This window comes from Macaca thibetana, chromosome 4 (genome assembly GCF_024542745.1).
Source record: "Macaca thibetana thibetana isolate TM-01 chromosome 4, ASM2454274v1, whole genome shotgun sequence".
NCBI classification, from domain to species: Eukaryota; Metazoa; Chordata; class Mammalia; order Primates; family Cercopithecidae; genus Macaca; species Macaca thibetana.
The window spans coordinates 158697164-158714189 of record NC_065581.1 but is presented as its reverse complement, the minus strand read 5'-3'; the positions used below and the strand labels follow the sequence as shown (position 1 = coordinate 158714189).

The 17026-nt window shown below is 41.5% G+C and overlaps 1 protein-coding gene across 15 annotated transcripts in view; it reads left to right on the top strand.

Annotated features, from left to right (window-relative positions):
- Positions 1-17026, top strand: part of LPA (lipoprotein(a)) — a 161158-nt gene that overhangs the window by 138227 nt on the left and 5905 nt on the right. For all 15 annotated transcript variants that reach the window (XM_050789212.1, XM_050789210.1, XM_050789211.1 and 12 more), the window contains 7 exons: positions 1179-1360; positions 2559-2718; positions 9981-10162; positions 12948-13068; positions 14415-14489; positions 15419-15559; positions 16872-16978. In XM_050789212.1, coding sequence (XP_050645169.1) covers positions 1179-1360; positions 2559-2718; positions 9981-10162; positions 12948-13068; positions 14415-14489; positions 15419-15559; positions 16872-16978 — 968 coding nt within the window. The remainder of the gene's footprint in view (positions 1-1178; positions 1361-2558; positions 2719-9980; positions 10163-12947; positions 13069-14414; positions 14490-15418; positions 15560-16871; positions 16979-17026) is intronic.

Sequence of the window (17026 nt, the reverse complement as noted above, 5' to 3'; positions counted from 1 at the left end):
TCCATTGTTTTCTGACTCCTCTGTAGCCTCTACGTTCGACCTCTTCAGATCCCATAGTCTACCCAGCCGACTACCTTTATGCCTTGGGTCCCACTGTTCTTTCTCCTCATCCTCCATTCCCTCAGTTCTGGAGCGGCTGCGGCCAGCAGAGGATGAACTGAGAGCAGGAGAGGAGGTCCTGCCCAGGAACCCATGCTAGAGAAATGGCATCCTCTCTGGGAGCTAGTCTTTTAGGGCAGGTTTCATAAGTCTTGTAAACCGAAACGCACTTGATCTACCTGATTTGTTATTTACAGTAATACTATTTTCATAATTGCTTTTCACTGTAAAAGCAGCGCCTTTTAGCTACACTGTGAGTACATAAAGGGGCTGGCCTGGGAATGGTATCATGTTGGATGTCATTTCTTCCATGAAGTAATATATATTAGTTCCAATTTACATGTTACTGCAGAGTCCTAGAGAGAGGTACAAAGAACGAGACAGATATCAATACATTTTTATGTGCATTAAAAAAATCTAAGGCCAGGTGCAGTGGCTCACGCCTATAATCCCAGCACTTTGGGAGTCCGAGGCAGGCGGATCACAAGGTCAGGAGACTGAGACCATCCTGGCTAACACGGTGAAACTCTGTCTCTACTAAAAATACAAAAAATTAGCCAGGCGTGGTGGCGGGAGCCTGTAGTCCCAGCTACTTGGGAGGTTGAGGCAGAATAATGGCGTGAACCCGGGAGGCGGACCTTGCAGTTAGCTGAGATTGCGCCACTGTACTCTAACCTGAGCTACAGAGCGAGACTCCATCTCAAAAAAAAAAAAAAAAAAAAAAATCTAAAATACACTCTTCAAAATCTATGTCATTTATTCTGAAGGCATGCAGTTGGAAGGAGGAAGATATTCTGAATTCTTCTTGTATACGTTTATGTATGATCTCAGTATTTATATGGATCATAGACCAATTTTGATATTTTAAAATACAAATTATAATCTATCTTGGAAATTTATATGGTTCTTTAGAACTTGAGGACCATTTTTGCTTTTGAGAATATTATTATTATTGTACCTAAAATGGGAATATTACAATGTCACTTTTTAACACTTTGTTATAACAAAGTTTAGACAGTGCTGGGTGCCCCTGAATTTTTTCCTGCCTCTTGTGACCTGTGTCGTTTTGGAATTTGCAGTGGCCTGACCAGGAACTACTGCAGGAATCCAGATTCTGGGAAACAACCCTGGTGTTACACGACTGATCCATGTGTGAGGTGGGAGTACTGCAACCTGACACAATGCTCAGAAACAGAATCAGGTGTCCTAGAGACTCCCACTGTTGTTCCGGTTCCAAGCATGGAAGCTCATTCTGAAGCAGGTAAGAAGTCTGTGGCCAGACATCTACACATTTGAACATTGGGATGAAAAGAGATGGAAAATCTGACTGATGCAGAAGCCTTCCATGCTACACAGAAACTTGAGGGGATGGCACGTGGAAAGAAGCCTCAGCATCGTCTCTGATGGAGAAATTTCTGGTGCAACATGTGTGGGTGGTGTCTTCAGGAACAGTGCAAACCCACCAGGGCACTTGACTTACCACTCACTTTGTTATGAAAGGGGTTATCTCAGTGTTCCAGACAAAATTCCAATTCTAACATCAGGCCAAATTTATGCCAAATTTCACACTAGTGAGTGTTTCCAGGCATTTCTTAAAGTGGGCAGTGTTCATTGCGATCTTCAGCATTGCAGTTGCTGAGGCATGTGGCCGCTGAGATTGTCATCCTGGAGAAACCTAACATGATGATATTTATTCCATCTAATCCTGGGGCTATTGGGCAGTGCGTACCACAGAATGCACCATTTCTCTGGCTTACCTCGTCTTAGGTAGGCTCTGCCCACCTGTGCTTGGAAGGCAGTGATTTCTTGGTGTTCTTGCACCTTCTCTTGGAACATGAATCTTTGGTGTGTGTTGAGAGGAAGGGTAGTATACTTCTGCTTTGTTGCAATGCAGCATGCTAGGACAAGAGGATTCCCTGTCTCTACTGTAAGGGAATAAGATTTCAGCCTCCGTCCTTCTCTAAGAAGCAATAGGTCTTTGCTGGCAAGTACTAGATGCAGGACCATGACCTGCCCCGTCCACCAGAAGCTTAAGGCTTTGACTTTTCAGGAGCAATGGTCTAGGGAAATGTGCCAGGTTTTCATGTCTGTCCCCCACTGACAGTCAATCACCCTACAGCCTGCACGGTCTAATCCATCACCATCTGGTTTGCTGCCTCGTTCTCGTGAACAACCAGTAGAGAGTCATACAAAAGAGCTTGCATATGAGTCTTAGTTTCAATTGTAAGCACACTGATATGTCCTTTTCCTACCAGGTTTTGAATATAACATTTCTAAGAACTTACTAAAATGTTAGAATGCTATTAATCTATTGTTTTTGCTTCAGCATGTCCTTCTGCTTGCGAGTATACTAAAGAGAACAGTCATAATTCTGAAACTACCGTCCTGTTTGTGTCATAAATTGCTTCACATGTTTCTGCATACTAGTAATTACTCAGCTTGATTCTGTCTATTTTCAGCACCAACTGAGCAAACTCCTGTGGTCCAGCAGTGCTACCATGGTAATGGACAGAGTTATCGAGGCACATTCTCCACCACTGTCACAGGAAGGACATGTCAATCTTGGTCATCCATGACACCACACCAGCATAAGAGGACCCCGGAAAACTACCCAAATGAGTATGTCTTTGATGTCAATTATAAAAGGAGCAACAGCCAACTTAAGTTTCTCTTAGAAGAGCCATGCTTCAAGCTAACTTGTTAGGACCAAATTTCCCTTAGACCCAGAAGGTGTGGCAAAATGTCCAAACAACCTTGCTTTTGATCAAAGAGTCTGAGAGAAGAGATATTTTAGGCTTGCTATCTTTTCTAATAGTCTGATGGAAGCAGAAGGCTATATGGAGTTGATGAGGTTTTGCTAACGTAAAGCTCAGGAGATCAAATGATCAAATACAGTGCCATTCTACAGTGTTCATAAAAGATCAGTGCAGTCTTTCACGCATGCAATTCTATCATTCTAACTTCCCTTCCCTGAAATGAAGGTTGTGTTCACCATTTTTGTCATGGGTCACAAGTAAATAATTCATATGTATATGAATATGTATAGAACCAGGTGTGTTCATTTGACTAGTATTTTTATATATATATTCATATAGGTTAGTATTCATGTATATGTTCATACAGACTAGTATTCATATATATATATGGTCTAGGGAAATGTGCAAAGTTTTCATGTCTGTCCCTGACTGATGACCAAATACCCTATAGCCTGCACAGCTGCAGGCTGTATAGCCATACAATTTGCAGGACACACACACACACATATTAATATAATATAACATATATAAACCTGTGTGAACACACTGGGTTCTAAGCTCCAGTTTTCTGAAGGGATATGGGTTGCCAGGACAGGAAGAGCAAAAGCAAGAATGTAGATGAGAGTCAGGAAATAAACAGATATGGAGATTAAAATGGGCAGGTACATGGACAAAAAACCAGGTCTGAGAAAAACTGACTTTCTGCCATAAATGACTATAAAAGATATATAAAAAAAAACTTTCCACATGGTGGACAAGAGATGGTATAGGACTGAGATAATTTAGAAAAGGAAATGAATGAGCACAGCTCCATAACTATTCTAACTTTCTTCCTGGAGAACCTTCCTGAACTGAAGGGCAAGGAGTTGGAGCCAAAGCCAACCATAGCAGTTTTGCTGAACTGAGGAAAGAGACTAGAGTTTGGAATAGCTAAGAAAATGTAGATTTTCTAGGCTAGGTAATAATGAGAAAGAATTTGTGGTGAAAAGGAGCTGAAGGAATATGCATGGAAGTCTCCTCAAGTCTAATATAAACTGCATGTGCACAGGGAGAAATTCTACAAAGTAGGACAGAGAACCACTATGGGGGAAAGGACAAATTCAGGGAAACAGTGAGCTCAATGGAGATGCCAGAGCTCATGTAGCACTGCGGGGTATTGGAGTTCTGATCAGCTCAAGGAGAGATATCTCATTGAACATCTCGGGCATTCAGTAGAGACCCCAGAAAAGTCATACTTTAGGAGTAGGATTTATGCCTTCTTAGAATAAAGGCTACTCCAGAAACACCCTAGTAAAGCTTAAAAACCAAGTCTAAAAGGACCCAAATGATCTCCAAGTAAATTAACTGCCTGACAGAAGAAATCTCAACCATCACTGGAGGTAAATAACTTGATACGGTGCTCTGTAATGTGGCATTCACAATGAGTGGCATATATTTAAAAATTTGTGAGGCAGAAAAAAGCAATTAGTGTCATCCATAACTAGGAGAAAAACTAGTCAATATGAATAGACCAAGAAATAGTAGAAACGATGGAATTGACAAAGAAATTAAAACTGTGTATATATGATAATTGTGTTCAAAGATTTGAAGAAAACATGAACATGAGAGATACAAATGCAGAATATCAAGAAAAAGCAAACACATAAAACAACCAAATGGAAATTAAAGAACTACAAAAAAGTGTAACATTAATAAAATACGCATTGGATGGCCTTACTATCAGTTCATACATCACAGAAGAAAAAGTGAACTAGAAGATAACTCAATGAAAGCCATACAATCTGTAAGACACACATACATACACACACACACACACACACACACACACACACACAGAGAGAGAAGCTGAAAAAAATAAACAGAACCTCAAAGATATCAGTGAAAATATCAAAAGATTTAACATATGGGTAAAGCAAGTCACAGAAGGACAGGAAAGAGATATTGGGACAGAAAAAAATACTCAAAGCAACGACGGCTGAAGACTTTACACGTATGAAGAAAATGATAAACTCACAGTCAAGAAGCTCAATGAATCAGAAATAGTATTTTTAAAAGCAAAACTCTATGATTTACTTGGGTACATCACAGAAAAATCGTCCAACATCAAAGATAACAAGGATAATCTTATAAACCAGAGGAAAACAAGATCATTTACATAGAGGAACAGTAATGCAAATGGCCGATGCCTTCTCCTCAGAAACAATGGGATAACATCTTTAAAGTGATAAAAAGAAATAAAAGCAGATCAACCTAGGACAACATGTCCAGCCAAAAACAAACAAACAAACAAACAAACAAAAAAAAACCCTTTAAAATAAATGTGACATAAATATATATTCTGCCACCTCCAGAGGAAACAAGCAAAAAAACAAAAGAATGTTTCCACAGCAGGCTTCTGTATTAAAAGATGTTAAGGAAAGCTATTTAGGTAGAAGAAAAATAATACCAGATGTAAACTTTAATCCATACTAAGTCACGAAGAGCCCTGGAAATGGCAAATGTCAATGTCAATATGAAATACTTTTATTTATCTAATTTTTAAATTTATTTAAAGGACAATTTGTGATGTTAATTAAAATAATAGGGGTATATTGTTGTTTCAATATATGTAGTAGTAAAATTCATAAAAGACAGTAGCAAAAATAATGCAGAGGAGAAATTGAAGCATACTGTTAATGAGTTTTTTGCATTATCCATGAAGTTATATAATATTAATACATGGTTGAATGTGATAGTTTAAGGTATGATATTATAAATCCTAGGACAACCACAAAAATTTAAACTGAGAGGAATAGATAATAAGAGGAATAGTCCTTTTATCCAAAAGAAGGAAGGAAAAGAGGAATGAAGAATATAAAAGATATGATGTGAACAGAAAATACATAGCATTATGGTAGACATAAACTGAACCACATTTTAGGCATATTAAATGTAAAAGGACTAAGCATTACAAATAAAAGGCAGAGACTGTAAGTTGAATAAAAACCACAGTCTAAGTGTGTTCTTTTTAGAATAAATACTCTTTAAGTGTAAAGATCTACTTTAAACACCAAAATATGAAAAAGGATATATACCATGAAAACCTGAATCATAAATAAGCTGGAGTGGTGATGAATGGATGCAGGCACTCTAAAGACTAACAGGTGAATGTGGTGAAATCGAAGAAACAAAAGTATATACATGCTCAATGTACAAAAACGGTTTTTCTGTATACTTTCTATGATCATTTGGAAAATAAAAAGTCTTAAAGCAATATCACTGATAATGGTATCAAAATCAAAAAATATTTAGTGATACATTTTACACACTATGCCCAAGGACTATAGACCTTGCACTAGAAAACATTGTTGAGGAAAGAATTAAAAGATCTAAATAAAGAGACACCATGCGTATAGATTAAAAAACTCCATATCACTTCTCATGAAATTGATCTTTGGATGAAACCCACACCCAAGCACTATTGCAGCAGTCCTTTTTTGGGAAAAAAAAAATGGAGGACTCACATACCTTAATATAAAGACATATAAAAATACAAGAATTAAGACATATGGTATTGGCCAAGCCCCTTGACTCATGCCTGTAACCCCAACATTTTGGGAGGCTGAGGCGGGAGGATGGCTTGAGCCCAGATGTTCAAGACCAGCCTCAGGAACAGAGAGAGACCCTCTCTCCACAAAAAATAAACAATTAGATGGATGTGATGACTTGCACCTGTAATTTCAGCTACTCAGGATGCTGAGGGGAGAGGATGGCTTGACCCAGGAGATCTAGGCATGAGTGAGCCTTGATCATGCCCCTGCATTCCAGCCTGGATGATAGAATGAGACTCTGTCTCAAACAAAAACAAAAACAAAACAGGGTATGTATTACTGTCCAAAAGAGTATGCAAACCTAAAAAGAGATGGTCCAGCACCAGACCCACATACATATATGGTAAATTGATTTTCCATATAGATGGCAAAGCAATTCAATGGAGACAAAAATATTTTACAAAATCATTCGGAACCATTTGGATATCCATGACACAAAACAAAAGCAGAACTTGACTTTTGCCTTTCATCTCAACTTATTTTGAGATATCTCTTCCACCTAAGTGTCAGAGCTGAAACTAAACCTGAAATATGAAAGTTCCATGAGAAAATATAAAATCTTCACAACCTTGTAGAAGGCAAACTTTTTTGAGGCAGGAGTCGGTAAACTCTCACTATAAAAGAAAACAAATTATGATGTGGGCTTTCATGACAACTCATGCTCACCAAAAGTCATTGTTATGAAAATAATTAGGCAAGTAACATATGAGAAGAAAAATGCTCTCTGTCCATATATCTGACAAGCGGCTTGTGTCCAGAAAATAGGAACATTTCTCTCACTCACTAAACAGACGACAAACAACTTATGGGCAACAGATTGAATAGGCATTTCTTGGGGACAGATTGATGTACACATAGCCGATAAGCAGCTGAAAAAAAAGTCCAATATCTCAGCCGTGAGAAATAAACAATTATAATCATCACAATATGTCACCAAACACCCAGTGGACATGGATATCATTAAGAAAACACCACAAACAGTGGTGTCAGTGATGTGGAGTGAGGATGTGCAACTCTCTCTCATATACTGGTGGAAGTGCAAAATGAAACAACCACTTTGGAAATCAGTCTGATGCTTTCTCCAAAAGTTCAATAAATGCACATTTACCCTACAAACCTGCAATCCTATTCCTGAATATTTACCCCGTGGAAATGGAAACATAAGTCCACAAAGACATCTACAAGAATATTCATAGCAGCTTTATTTTTATAACCCCAAACTGTAGACAACTTCAATGTCAATCAATAAGAAAATGAATAAATAATTTGTGATCTAGTCACACAATGGAATACTATTCAGCAACAAAAGGGAGCACATTATTGATACTCTCAAATAGCATAGATGAAGCTGAAAAATATTAAGTTAAGGAAAGATACCAGATAACAAAAATGAACATTATGTATGAGTCTATTGATGTAAGGTTCCAGAAAGGTAAAACTAATTTCTGGTGAAAGAAACCAGTATCATTTGCCTCTGGCCATGGGAAGAGAGTAGCAGAGACTGAGCAGTAAAACAAAGTTGTTTCTGGAGTGATGTAAATGTCCTGTATCGTGATTGAAATGTGAGTTACACAAGTGTACATGTTCATCAAAATTCATCAAACTACATCTAAGATCTGTGCATTTGACTATACATGAAAGTGTATCTCAGTTGAAAATAGGTCAAAAATCTCCCTAGAATACCACATTTGCTAACACATCCAGTTGCTTGGAGAATCAGCTTGCTGGAATGGGGAATCTGGGCTTGAGACTGGGTTACCATGTGTAGAGTCTCTACAGAGATAGTGTTGCATTCCCATGGTACATAATACATTTCAAGTTTTCTCAGATAGCCACATATCATGAATGTGAGGATTCTGAGAGGTTGGAGCAACATTCCTGGGAGGAATGAAGGGAAGCACATTTTCCAAGATGCCCCCACACCGGGGTCCTCACTAGCTGTGCTTTTTTTTTTTTTTTTTTTTTTTTTTTTTTTTTTTTTTTGAGACTTAGTCTCATTATGTCGCCAGCCTGCAGTGCAATGGTGCAATCTCGGCTCACTGCAACCTCCAACTCCCAAGTTCAAGTGATTCTCCTGCCTCAGCTTCATGAGTAGCTGGGACTGCAGGTGTGTGCCACTGTGCCCAGCTAATTTTTGTATTTTTAGTAGAGACAGGGTTTCACCATGTTGGCCAAGATGGTCTTGCTCTCTTGACTTCATGATCCACCCACCTTGGCCTCCCAAAGTGCTGGGATTACAGGCCTGAGCCACTGCGCCCAGCCCGTGCCTCTTACTCAATTGTTTTCTGAACCCTCCATAGCCGATGGACCTTTTCAGATCCCATGGTCTACCCAGCCATCTCACTTTATGCTTTGGGTCCCACTGTTCCTTCATCTCATCCCCCTTCTCTCAGTCCTGGAGTTGCTGTGGCCAGTGGAGGATGGGCTGAGAGCAGGAGAGGAGATCCTGCCCAGGAACCAATCCTAGACAAAGAGTATCATACCTGGGAGCTAGCTTTCCAGGACAGCTTTTATAAGTTTTGTAGACTCAAACCCACTTGACCCAACTAAAAATGTATTGACAGTAATACTATTTTCGTGGTTGTTTTTCATTGTAAATGCAGAGCCTTTTAGCTACACGATGAGTACAGAGAGCAAGGGAGGCTGGCCTGGGAATGATATCATGTTGGATGGCATTTCCTCCTTGGAGAAATATATGTTAGTTCCAAATCACATGTTACTCTACAGTCCTGTAGAAAGAGATAAAGAGAGCTAGACAGATATAGATGCATTTGTATGTGCATAACAATCTATAAGACACACATCAAAATTCGTACCTGTTCCTCCAGGGGTATGTGCTTGGCAGAAGGTAGAAGGAGGGTATTCTGGTTCCTTTCTTTTGCACATTTATGTATGATCTCAGTTTTTATATGGAGCGTTGATACGGTTTGGCTATGTCCCCACACAAAATCTCATCTTGACTTGTAATCTCTGTAATCCTCATAATCCCCACGTGTGAAGGGCAGGACCAGGTGGAGGTAATTGGATCATGGGGGCAGTTTCTTCCAAGCTGTTCTCATGACAGTGAGCAAGTCTCCTGAGATCTGATGGTTTTGTACATGTCTGGCATTTCCCCTACTTGCACTTACTGTGTCCTGCCAGCCTGTGAAGAAGGTGCCTGTTTCTCCCTTGCCTTCTGCCATGATTGTAAGTTTCCAGAGGCCTCCCCAGCAATGTGGAACTGAGTCAATTAAAACACTGTTCTTTGTAAGTTACCCAGTCTGTCTCAGGTATTTCCTCATAGCAATGTGAGAATGGACTAATACAAGCATATACTACTTTAGACATTTTAAAATAAAAATTATCATCTATCTTTGAAAGGCATGCACAAATGGGAAGATTAGGAACATTTCTGTTGTGGCAATTGTATGTTACCTTTCATGGAAATATTTCAAAGTCACTTGTTAAGACTTTGTTAAAACAAAATGTAGAGGCTGCTGGGTGTCCTTGAATATTCTTCTGCCTCCTATAACTTGTATTACTTTGGAATTTCCAGTGACTTGACAATGAACTACTGCAGGAATCCAGATGCTGACACAGGCCCTTGGTGTTTTACCATGGACCCCAGCGTCAGGCGGGAGTACTGCAACCTGACGCGATGCTCAGACACAGAAGGGACTGTGGTCACACCTCCGACTGTTATCCCGGTTCCAAGCCTAGAGGCTCCTTCTGAACAAGGTAAGAAGTCTGTGTCCAGACATCTATGTGCTTGGACAATGGGATGAAAAGACATGAAAAACCACACTGATGCAGAAGCCTTTAGAGCTACACGGGAGCTCGAGTGTTAGTTGAGGGTCTGCCATGCCCAAGGAAGCCTCAGTGCCGTCCCTGGGAAAGCCAGGGCTGTGACTTTTGGCACCGCTTGTGGGACTAATGACTTTAAGACTGGCGCAAAACCTCCAGGGTGCTCAACTTAACCACTCACCTTGTTCTAAAATGGGTTATGTCAGTGTCCCAGTCAAATTCCTATTTTAACATGCTGTCAAGTGTGTGATTCTTTCCAAGCCAATAAGCATTTCCAGTAATTTCTTAAAACAGACAGTGTTTGTTGCAGTCTTCAGCATTGTGGCTCCTGAGGAATGTGGCCCCTCAATCTGTCAAACTAAAGAAACCTGTCATGACTGCATTGATTCCGTATTGTCCTGGGTCTATGTAGCTGCCTGGCTGTCTGTAATCATCTGTTTGTTTGTTTTGTTTTGTTTTGTTTTCTACAGACTGTATGTTTGGGGTTCCTCCTCATTGCTCTGAGACTCTTATTGGGACTTTGAGTCTTGGATCAGGGGAAGCAGAGTTGACATTAGATCTTAAATGATTGGGATAACAAATCCATGGGGGGAAAAAGCCACTTGTACTTGTCCCCTATTTTCTTTCTGCGGACCAATCAACTTGTCTATCCAAGTTACAGAACACCCTGGACTTTTCCTTTGTGTAATTTGGTTGCTTGTGGTTGGTCTGACATGTGAAGGGACCTTGAGCTGGGGAAGCAGCTTGGCCTCCAAGTCCACTGACGACCAGCACCCTGAGATTGCCTAGGGAGGTGGCGCAGGGCAGTGATGAAGATCATGAGAGCCACACTGCCCATCATCATATTTGGGCCACTCCTGGGGAGAGCAAGAGGGAAGAAGGAGAGGTTAGGATGATAGGAAAGATTCTACTTGGCCAGTATTATTGTAATGTGGCATAGTGTTCTCTGGATTTAGTGTGAGTTGATAGTTGACTTTTTCCTCGATTGGGTGCTTTTGTCTGTTCTGCAGAAGCATCTTGGTGGCTCCTCTACCTCAAAGTCCCTTGACGGGGTCAGTTCCATTTCTCCACTTCTGGCCTAGTCTGGTATACGCCGCTGACTCTCACTTCCCAGGCTCTCTATCGTTGACAGGCTGCCTTGAATTTAAGCCCAGTCTGACTTACCTGCCTCAGACATCCATGGTGGTGCCTGGGACTCATGCACCTTTGACTCCCATGGAAGGGAAGTGCAGTAGCTTCCCAGGTGCAATTCTGGTGTCCTCACCCACATTGAGGATGTATGAGAATCAGGTTCTTAGAGACTGGAGAAAGAAGCAAGAATGGGAACAAGATTTTTCCCAATGGACTGTGAGATTCCCCACCTTGCCTTGATGTAAGACAAGTGAGGTTAACCCCAAGCCTGGTGAGAAGGGTTCCCATCAGACACTGGGAAATCCCAAGGACGGTTTCCTGCAGAAGGATGTGGTTGGTGGGATATTCAGGTTTGACTCGTGCTTGAGAAAGTTAGAGCCTCTGGTTGGAGAAAGAGTTTAATAACTATTTCATTTCCACCAACACATTCAGCACAAATAATAAATAAGTAAAAATAAATAGAAACATTCAGTTTTATTTTGAATAGTAGGAATAGGGTATCATCATTTCTGTAGTTACTCTTTTAGTACAGTGATACATATCTACTGTGTGTAAGGCATACTAGCAGAAATTGAGCTCAGCACTAGAGAAGATGATTGCATTCCATGCCATGCTTCTTTTTTACGAAAGACTTCCGTAGATAGATTCTCAGAACAACCCATGGCAAATGAAAAGTTATTTGGAAAACTCAGGTTCCAGATTCACTGGAGTGTAGAATCTCTGGTTGGTTGGGGAGGAATTTCCTCTTGCAGATGTTATTAATAATTATATGAATAATTATTAACTATATTAACGTTTATAATTTTGAATACCTTGAAGGGCTAGAGACAACAGAGAAACATTTTTGAACACCCTTTGTAGCCCCTGCACTGTTGTAGACATTGGTGGGTGGTACCAAAGATAGGACACTGTCCCTACCTCCAGAGACCTTGCGGGCTTGCTGCAGAGAGAAGGCAGGGAGGAGGAAAAGAATAGAGGCACATGTGTGTAAATCACCCCCACAGTAGTCGGTTAGTCATGGGAGGCTCCCCAGAGGAGCTGTCCTGAAGCTGGCTGAGAGAAGGCAACATTTCAACATAGGACAGTTACCCTTGCTACGTAAAATCACGTACACACATGCACACATGTGCACACAGAGACTCACATGCAAAAGAATCATTCATGCCTTTCAGTAAACTTTACATGGTTTAGATGATGATGGTGATGATGACGGAGATGATGGAAAGAATGACATCATGTTCTAAACATATTACATCGAGTCAGAATAATAATGAGAAATAGCTATTTGTACCAATCAAGGTCTTCTCAGAAAATATCTCATTCTAATGCCGAACTATACCAATTTCTTTAATCACTTCTCCAACAAAATAGTTAGAAGGTGCTTATATTTCCTTGAAAGGAGAGTGTCCTGTGTTGTTTACTACCACTTTTTAAACTTGGAAAGAAAAATCTAAAAAGTGTTTATGATTTTACTATTTAATTTCACCTTTGAGATGTGAAAAACTAGTGCTTGGAATTCGTCCTGAATTAAACGACACAATTGCTAACTTGGACTCAAAGGTGAATTCTTTCCCACCTTGTGCCACAGCATCCTCTTCATTTGATTGTGGGAAGCCTCAAGTGGAGCCAAAGAAATGTCCTGGAAGCATTGTAGGTGGGTGTGTGGCCCACCCACATTCCTGGCCCTGGCAAGTCAGTCTTAGAACAAGGTAAGAACAGGCCCAGAAACCATCTATACTGTCCTTCCACATAGGCCCCACAAAACCCTTCTACATTTACCCAGAACCCACACAGCTGAGGCATCAGTTCCTGCCTCTATGTTTTCTGAAGGAGGAAAAGATACAGAAAAATAAAAAAATTATATTATCCTAGGTTCTCTGCTTTGAAAACAGCCAAAATTTTCATCTTTGAGGGTTCCTATGAATATCCATTGTCTCACTGTCAGATGAAAAGAAAGGGAAGTTTTTAGAAATGTGACACTTTGCAGTGAGAGAGGACAAGAGCAAACTTATCTACAGTCTATCACAGGCACAGATTTTTTTAAACACTTTTGTGAATCATTGAATTCAATGCCGAGGCTACTCATCTATTCACAAACACGTGAACAAATTATAGGTCGTGATCCCCATCAATTAAGATTGATTAGTCCGATCCCACAGAACCTGGACCTTCTGGGTATCACTTCAGTGGAACATGCCTTTCATAAGTTCAGTTTTCTTGGGTATCTCTTAGGAAACAGGCCGCTGTTCTCCCCTAAAGAGACTTCCTTTCACAGGTTTATGAAATGCCATCGACAAACCTGATCACATTGCATTTCACTCTGCTGTCGATTTGATTTTTCTTTACTTTATTGGTTAGAAACTCCCTGTTCTATGGAGCTTTCACCTTCCACATATTTCAGATTCATTCTTTCCTAAACTGTGTGGTGGTCGATGTCCTCATGGATTTATCAACGTGCTGCCATCATGCACTTTTTATCTGTGCTCTCCATTACAATCTGTTTCCGAGTGGCTCACACCATTATTCTGAGCTATCACCTGCCTACGCAGTCCTAGAAAGCAAGTGATTCAAGAAACATCCCCCAAAAGTAAAGGTTCTCAGGTAGGCTCAGAAGACCCTCATGAGTCACTGCTGCTCAGGATCACATCTGGCTCCTTGAAGAGTGATTCATCAGACCTTGTATAGATCTTGTCACAAAAATGAAAGAGACCTTGGGGGACGATCTTGGGCAGGTCGCTTCTGTTGGAGTCCCGGGCTGTGGGGTATAAGCCACGGCTGTAGAGCTTCATGCTGAGTCACTTAGCTTTGCTCTCCTGTGGACAGGCTGTGTCTGTACCTCCCCCAGGCATCAGAAGAAGTGGCATAGATGAGCCCTTCTGAAAAATCCCACTCCTGCAGCCAAAGTTACCACCGTCCTGATATTGGGCTGGTAGCCCTTTCCTTTGGGAATATGAACATGATCAAATTTGAGTGAATCTGTCTTTTTGGCTTTCCATACAATGGAGTAAAATAAACCATCAAATTTGAACAAAGTCTTTGCATGTTTTCTTTCTAGGTTTGGAAAGCACTTCTGTGGAGGCACCTTAATATCCCCAGAGTGGGTGCTGACTGCTGCTTGCTGCTTGGAGACGTATGTTTAACTGACAGGTGGTCTTATCTTCAAGACTTTTTTCCTCTTCCTCTTCCTCCTGCTTTTGTTCCCTCTTGTCTTCCCCTCTTTTCCTCCTCACCTCCCTTCCTTTTCTGGAAGGAACACTAGGAACCAGGGAATGCATGCACAGAAGCCTGAGGCAGAATTTCCAGGGAAATTGGATGAGAGAGGAGGGAAGCGTTTCTAGAGAGAACCTGCAGAGGGGAGACACAGTGCAGGTGATTTTGTGGACCTGGATAAACTGCAGGACAGAGCTGTTCACTACCAGAAGGGTCAGTCTGTATTGGGCCATTCTTGCATTGCTCTAAAGCAATACTGAGGTCAGAAAATTTACAAAGAAAAGAAGTGTAATTCGCTGATGGCTCTGCAGGTTTTACAGGAAGCAGGATGCTGTCATCTCCTCTGCTTCTGGGTGGGCCTCAGGAAGATTACAATCATGGTGGAAGGCAAAGTGGGAGCAGGCATGTCACATGGCCAGAGCAGGAGCAAGAAACAGAGAGAGATGTGGTGGGGGTTCCAAGCACTTTTAAATGACCAGATCTTGCAAGAACTAAGAGTGAGAGCTCACTGATCACCCTGAAGATGTGGCCCAAGTCATTCAAGAGGGATCCACCTCCATGATCCAAACACTTTCACCAGGCCATACAGCCATCACTGGGGACTACAATTCAACATGAGATTTGGGTGGGGACAAATATACAAACTATATTACAGTCTCTGCCAAAACAGACTGAGAACATTCCTTAACTGTCAGGTTCCAGCAAATCGTGAATTTTGTTTCTTGCCACTCATAAGTCACTGATTCTGGGTGGCCAAGGGTCTCAGGAAGATAGTGCCAAGGTCACGGCACAGAGGGTACCTGAAGGGGCTGGACCGTATTTTTCTCTTGACATCCTCATCTTTTCTAGGTTCTCAAGGCCTTCCTTCTACAAGGTCATCCTGGGTGCACACCAAGAAGTGAATCTCGAATCTCATGTTCAAGAAATAGAAGTGTCTAGGTTGTTCTTGGAGCCCATAGGAGCAGATATTGCCTTGCTAAAGCTAAGCAGGTACTAACGGTGCTGTCAGTTAAGAAACAGTTATTTGTAGGAGAGGCAGGTTTGGGACAGGTGACAAGGCACATAGGGCACTCGCTGTGCTGGCGACTCTGGAGGGCAGGGTGTCGGTGCAGACAAGGATGGTCTGGCCTGGATGGGAAAGCATGGGGCAGGGGCCAGAGCTGCTCTTCTGGGCCTGACCACAAGCCTGGGGTAACGTCTTTGGGTCTGTGAACCGATGGGTGATGTTCTGGGATGCTTTGACACTCTAGGAAGGTGAGAAGGGTCTTTCTGGCTCAGCCTAAACAGTAGCTGATCTCCCTTCTGCTCCCCAGTCTCCTCCCCACCATCCCAGCAAATGTGCAAATACAAGGTCTCTGCTCCTTACGATCCTCAGAGAGGTAGGGTGCTCTGATGGCTTGAACAAGTAATTTGGAACTTTTGAATTTTGGAGGAGTTCTCTGATAGGCTGATACATTTTGAGTTTAGAGTTTCCACCCACATCCCCACACCCCTAGAGTGCTCCACCAGGGAACCTGTAGACTGAGGACTTCTGCACCACAGATGTCTGGTGCCCAGAAGCAGAAAGTGTGTCTGCTTCAAAGTTGGTGGCAATGATGATTCTTGGTCAGAGTCAGAACAGGGCATTTCTCATATCCAGTCCTTTATCCGCTTGAACTTACTAAAGTAGAATCAGGTCTAAAAACCAGAGTTCTAATGTTTGAGAGTTCCTGGAACTCTAAGATATATAAATGTTCTTTGAAAACACACCATTTTGTTCATGCAAGGTGCTTATTTCCAATCCTCTTTCATTTGATGGCTAGCATTTTACTGGATTTTTACAACCATGGTTTAGTAACATTTACTGAGGAGGAAGTGAAGGATCCAGATGGAGCAACTTGCTCTGGGCACACAACACATTTGCAATTTTATACCCTCTTGATGATGTCTCAGCCAAACATTCTGCCCAGTCATCAATGCCCTCTTCAATTAATATGAAAGGACACACTTGGCATGGGATTCCAGTTGTGCACAGAATATACATGAGTACACCTTTGTCATCCCTACTTTCAAAGGCGAGCGCCACCCTCAGCTTCTTGCAGGCCACTGATGCCTTTCAAATGAAACCTTGTGTCTGTATAGTCCATAGGCAACCACAGGCAAATGTGAGGGTGAAACGCTGTGTTCTATGTTGTTCTGTGTCATTGAAGCAAGGCAGTGCCAGCTCAGAGGGCTCTGGGACCTCAAGGTAAGGATGCCTAGTTGTAGATACTGCAGCTCCCAGCTGGGTAGTCAAATATAACTGCTAATACTTCCCTTATAGGCCTGCCATCATCACTGACAAAGTAATCCCAGCCTGTCTGCCGTCTCCAAATTACGTGATCACCGCCTGGACTGAATGTTACATCACTGGCTGGGGAGAAACCCAAGGTGAGATCAATTCCATTGCCCATGTAACAAATTGTTTTTGACCTACAG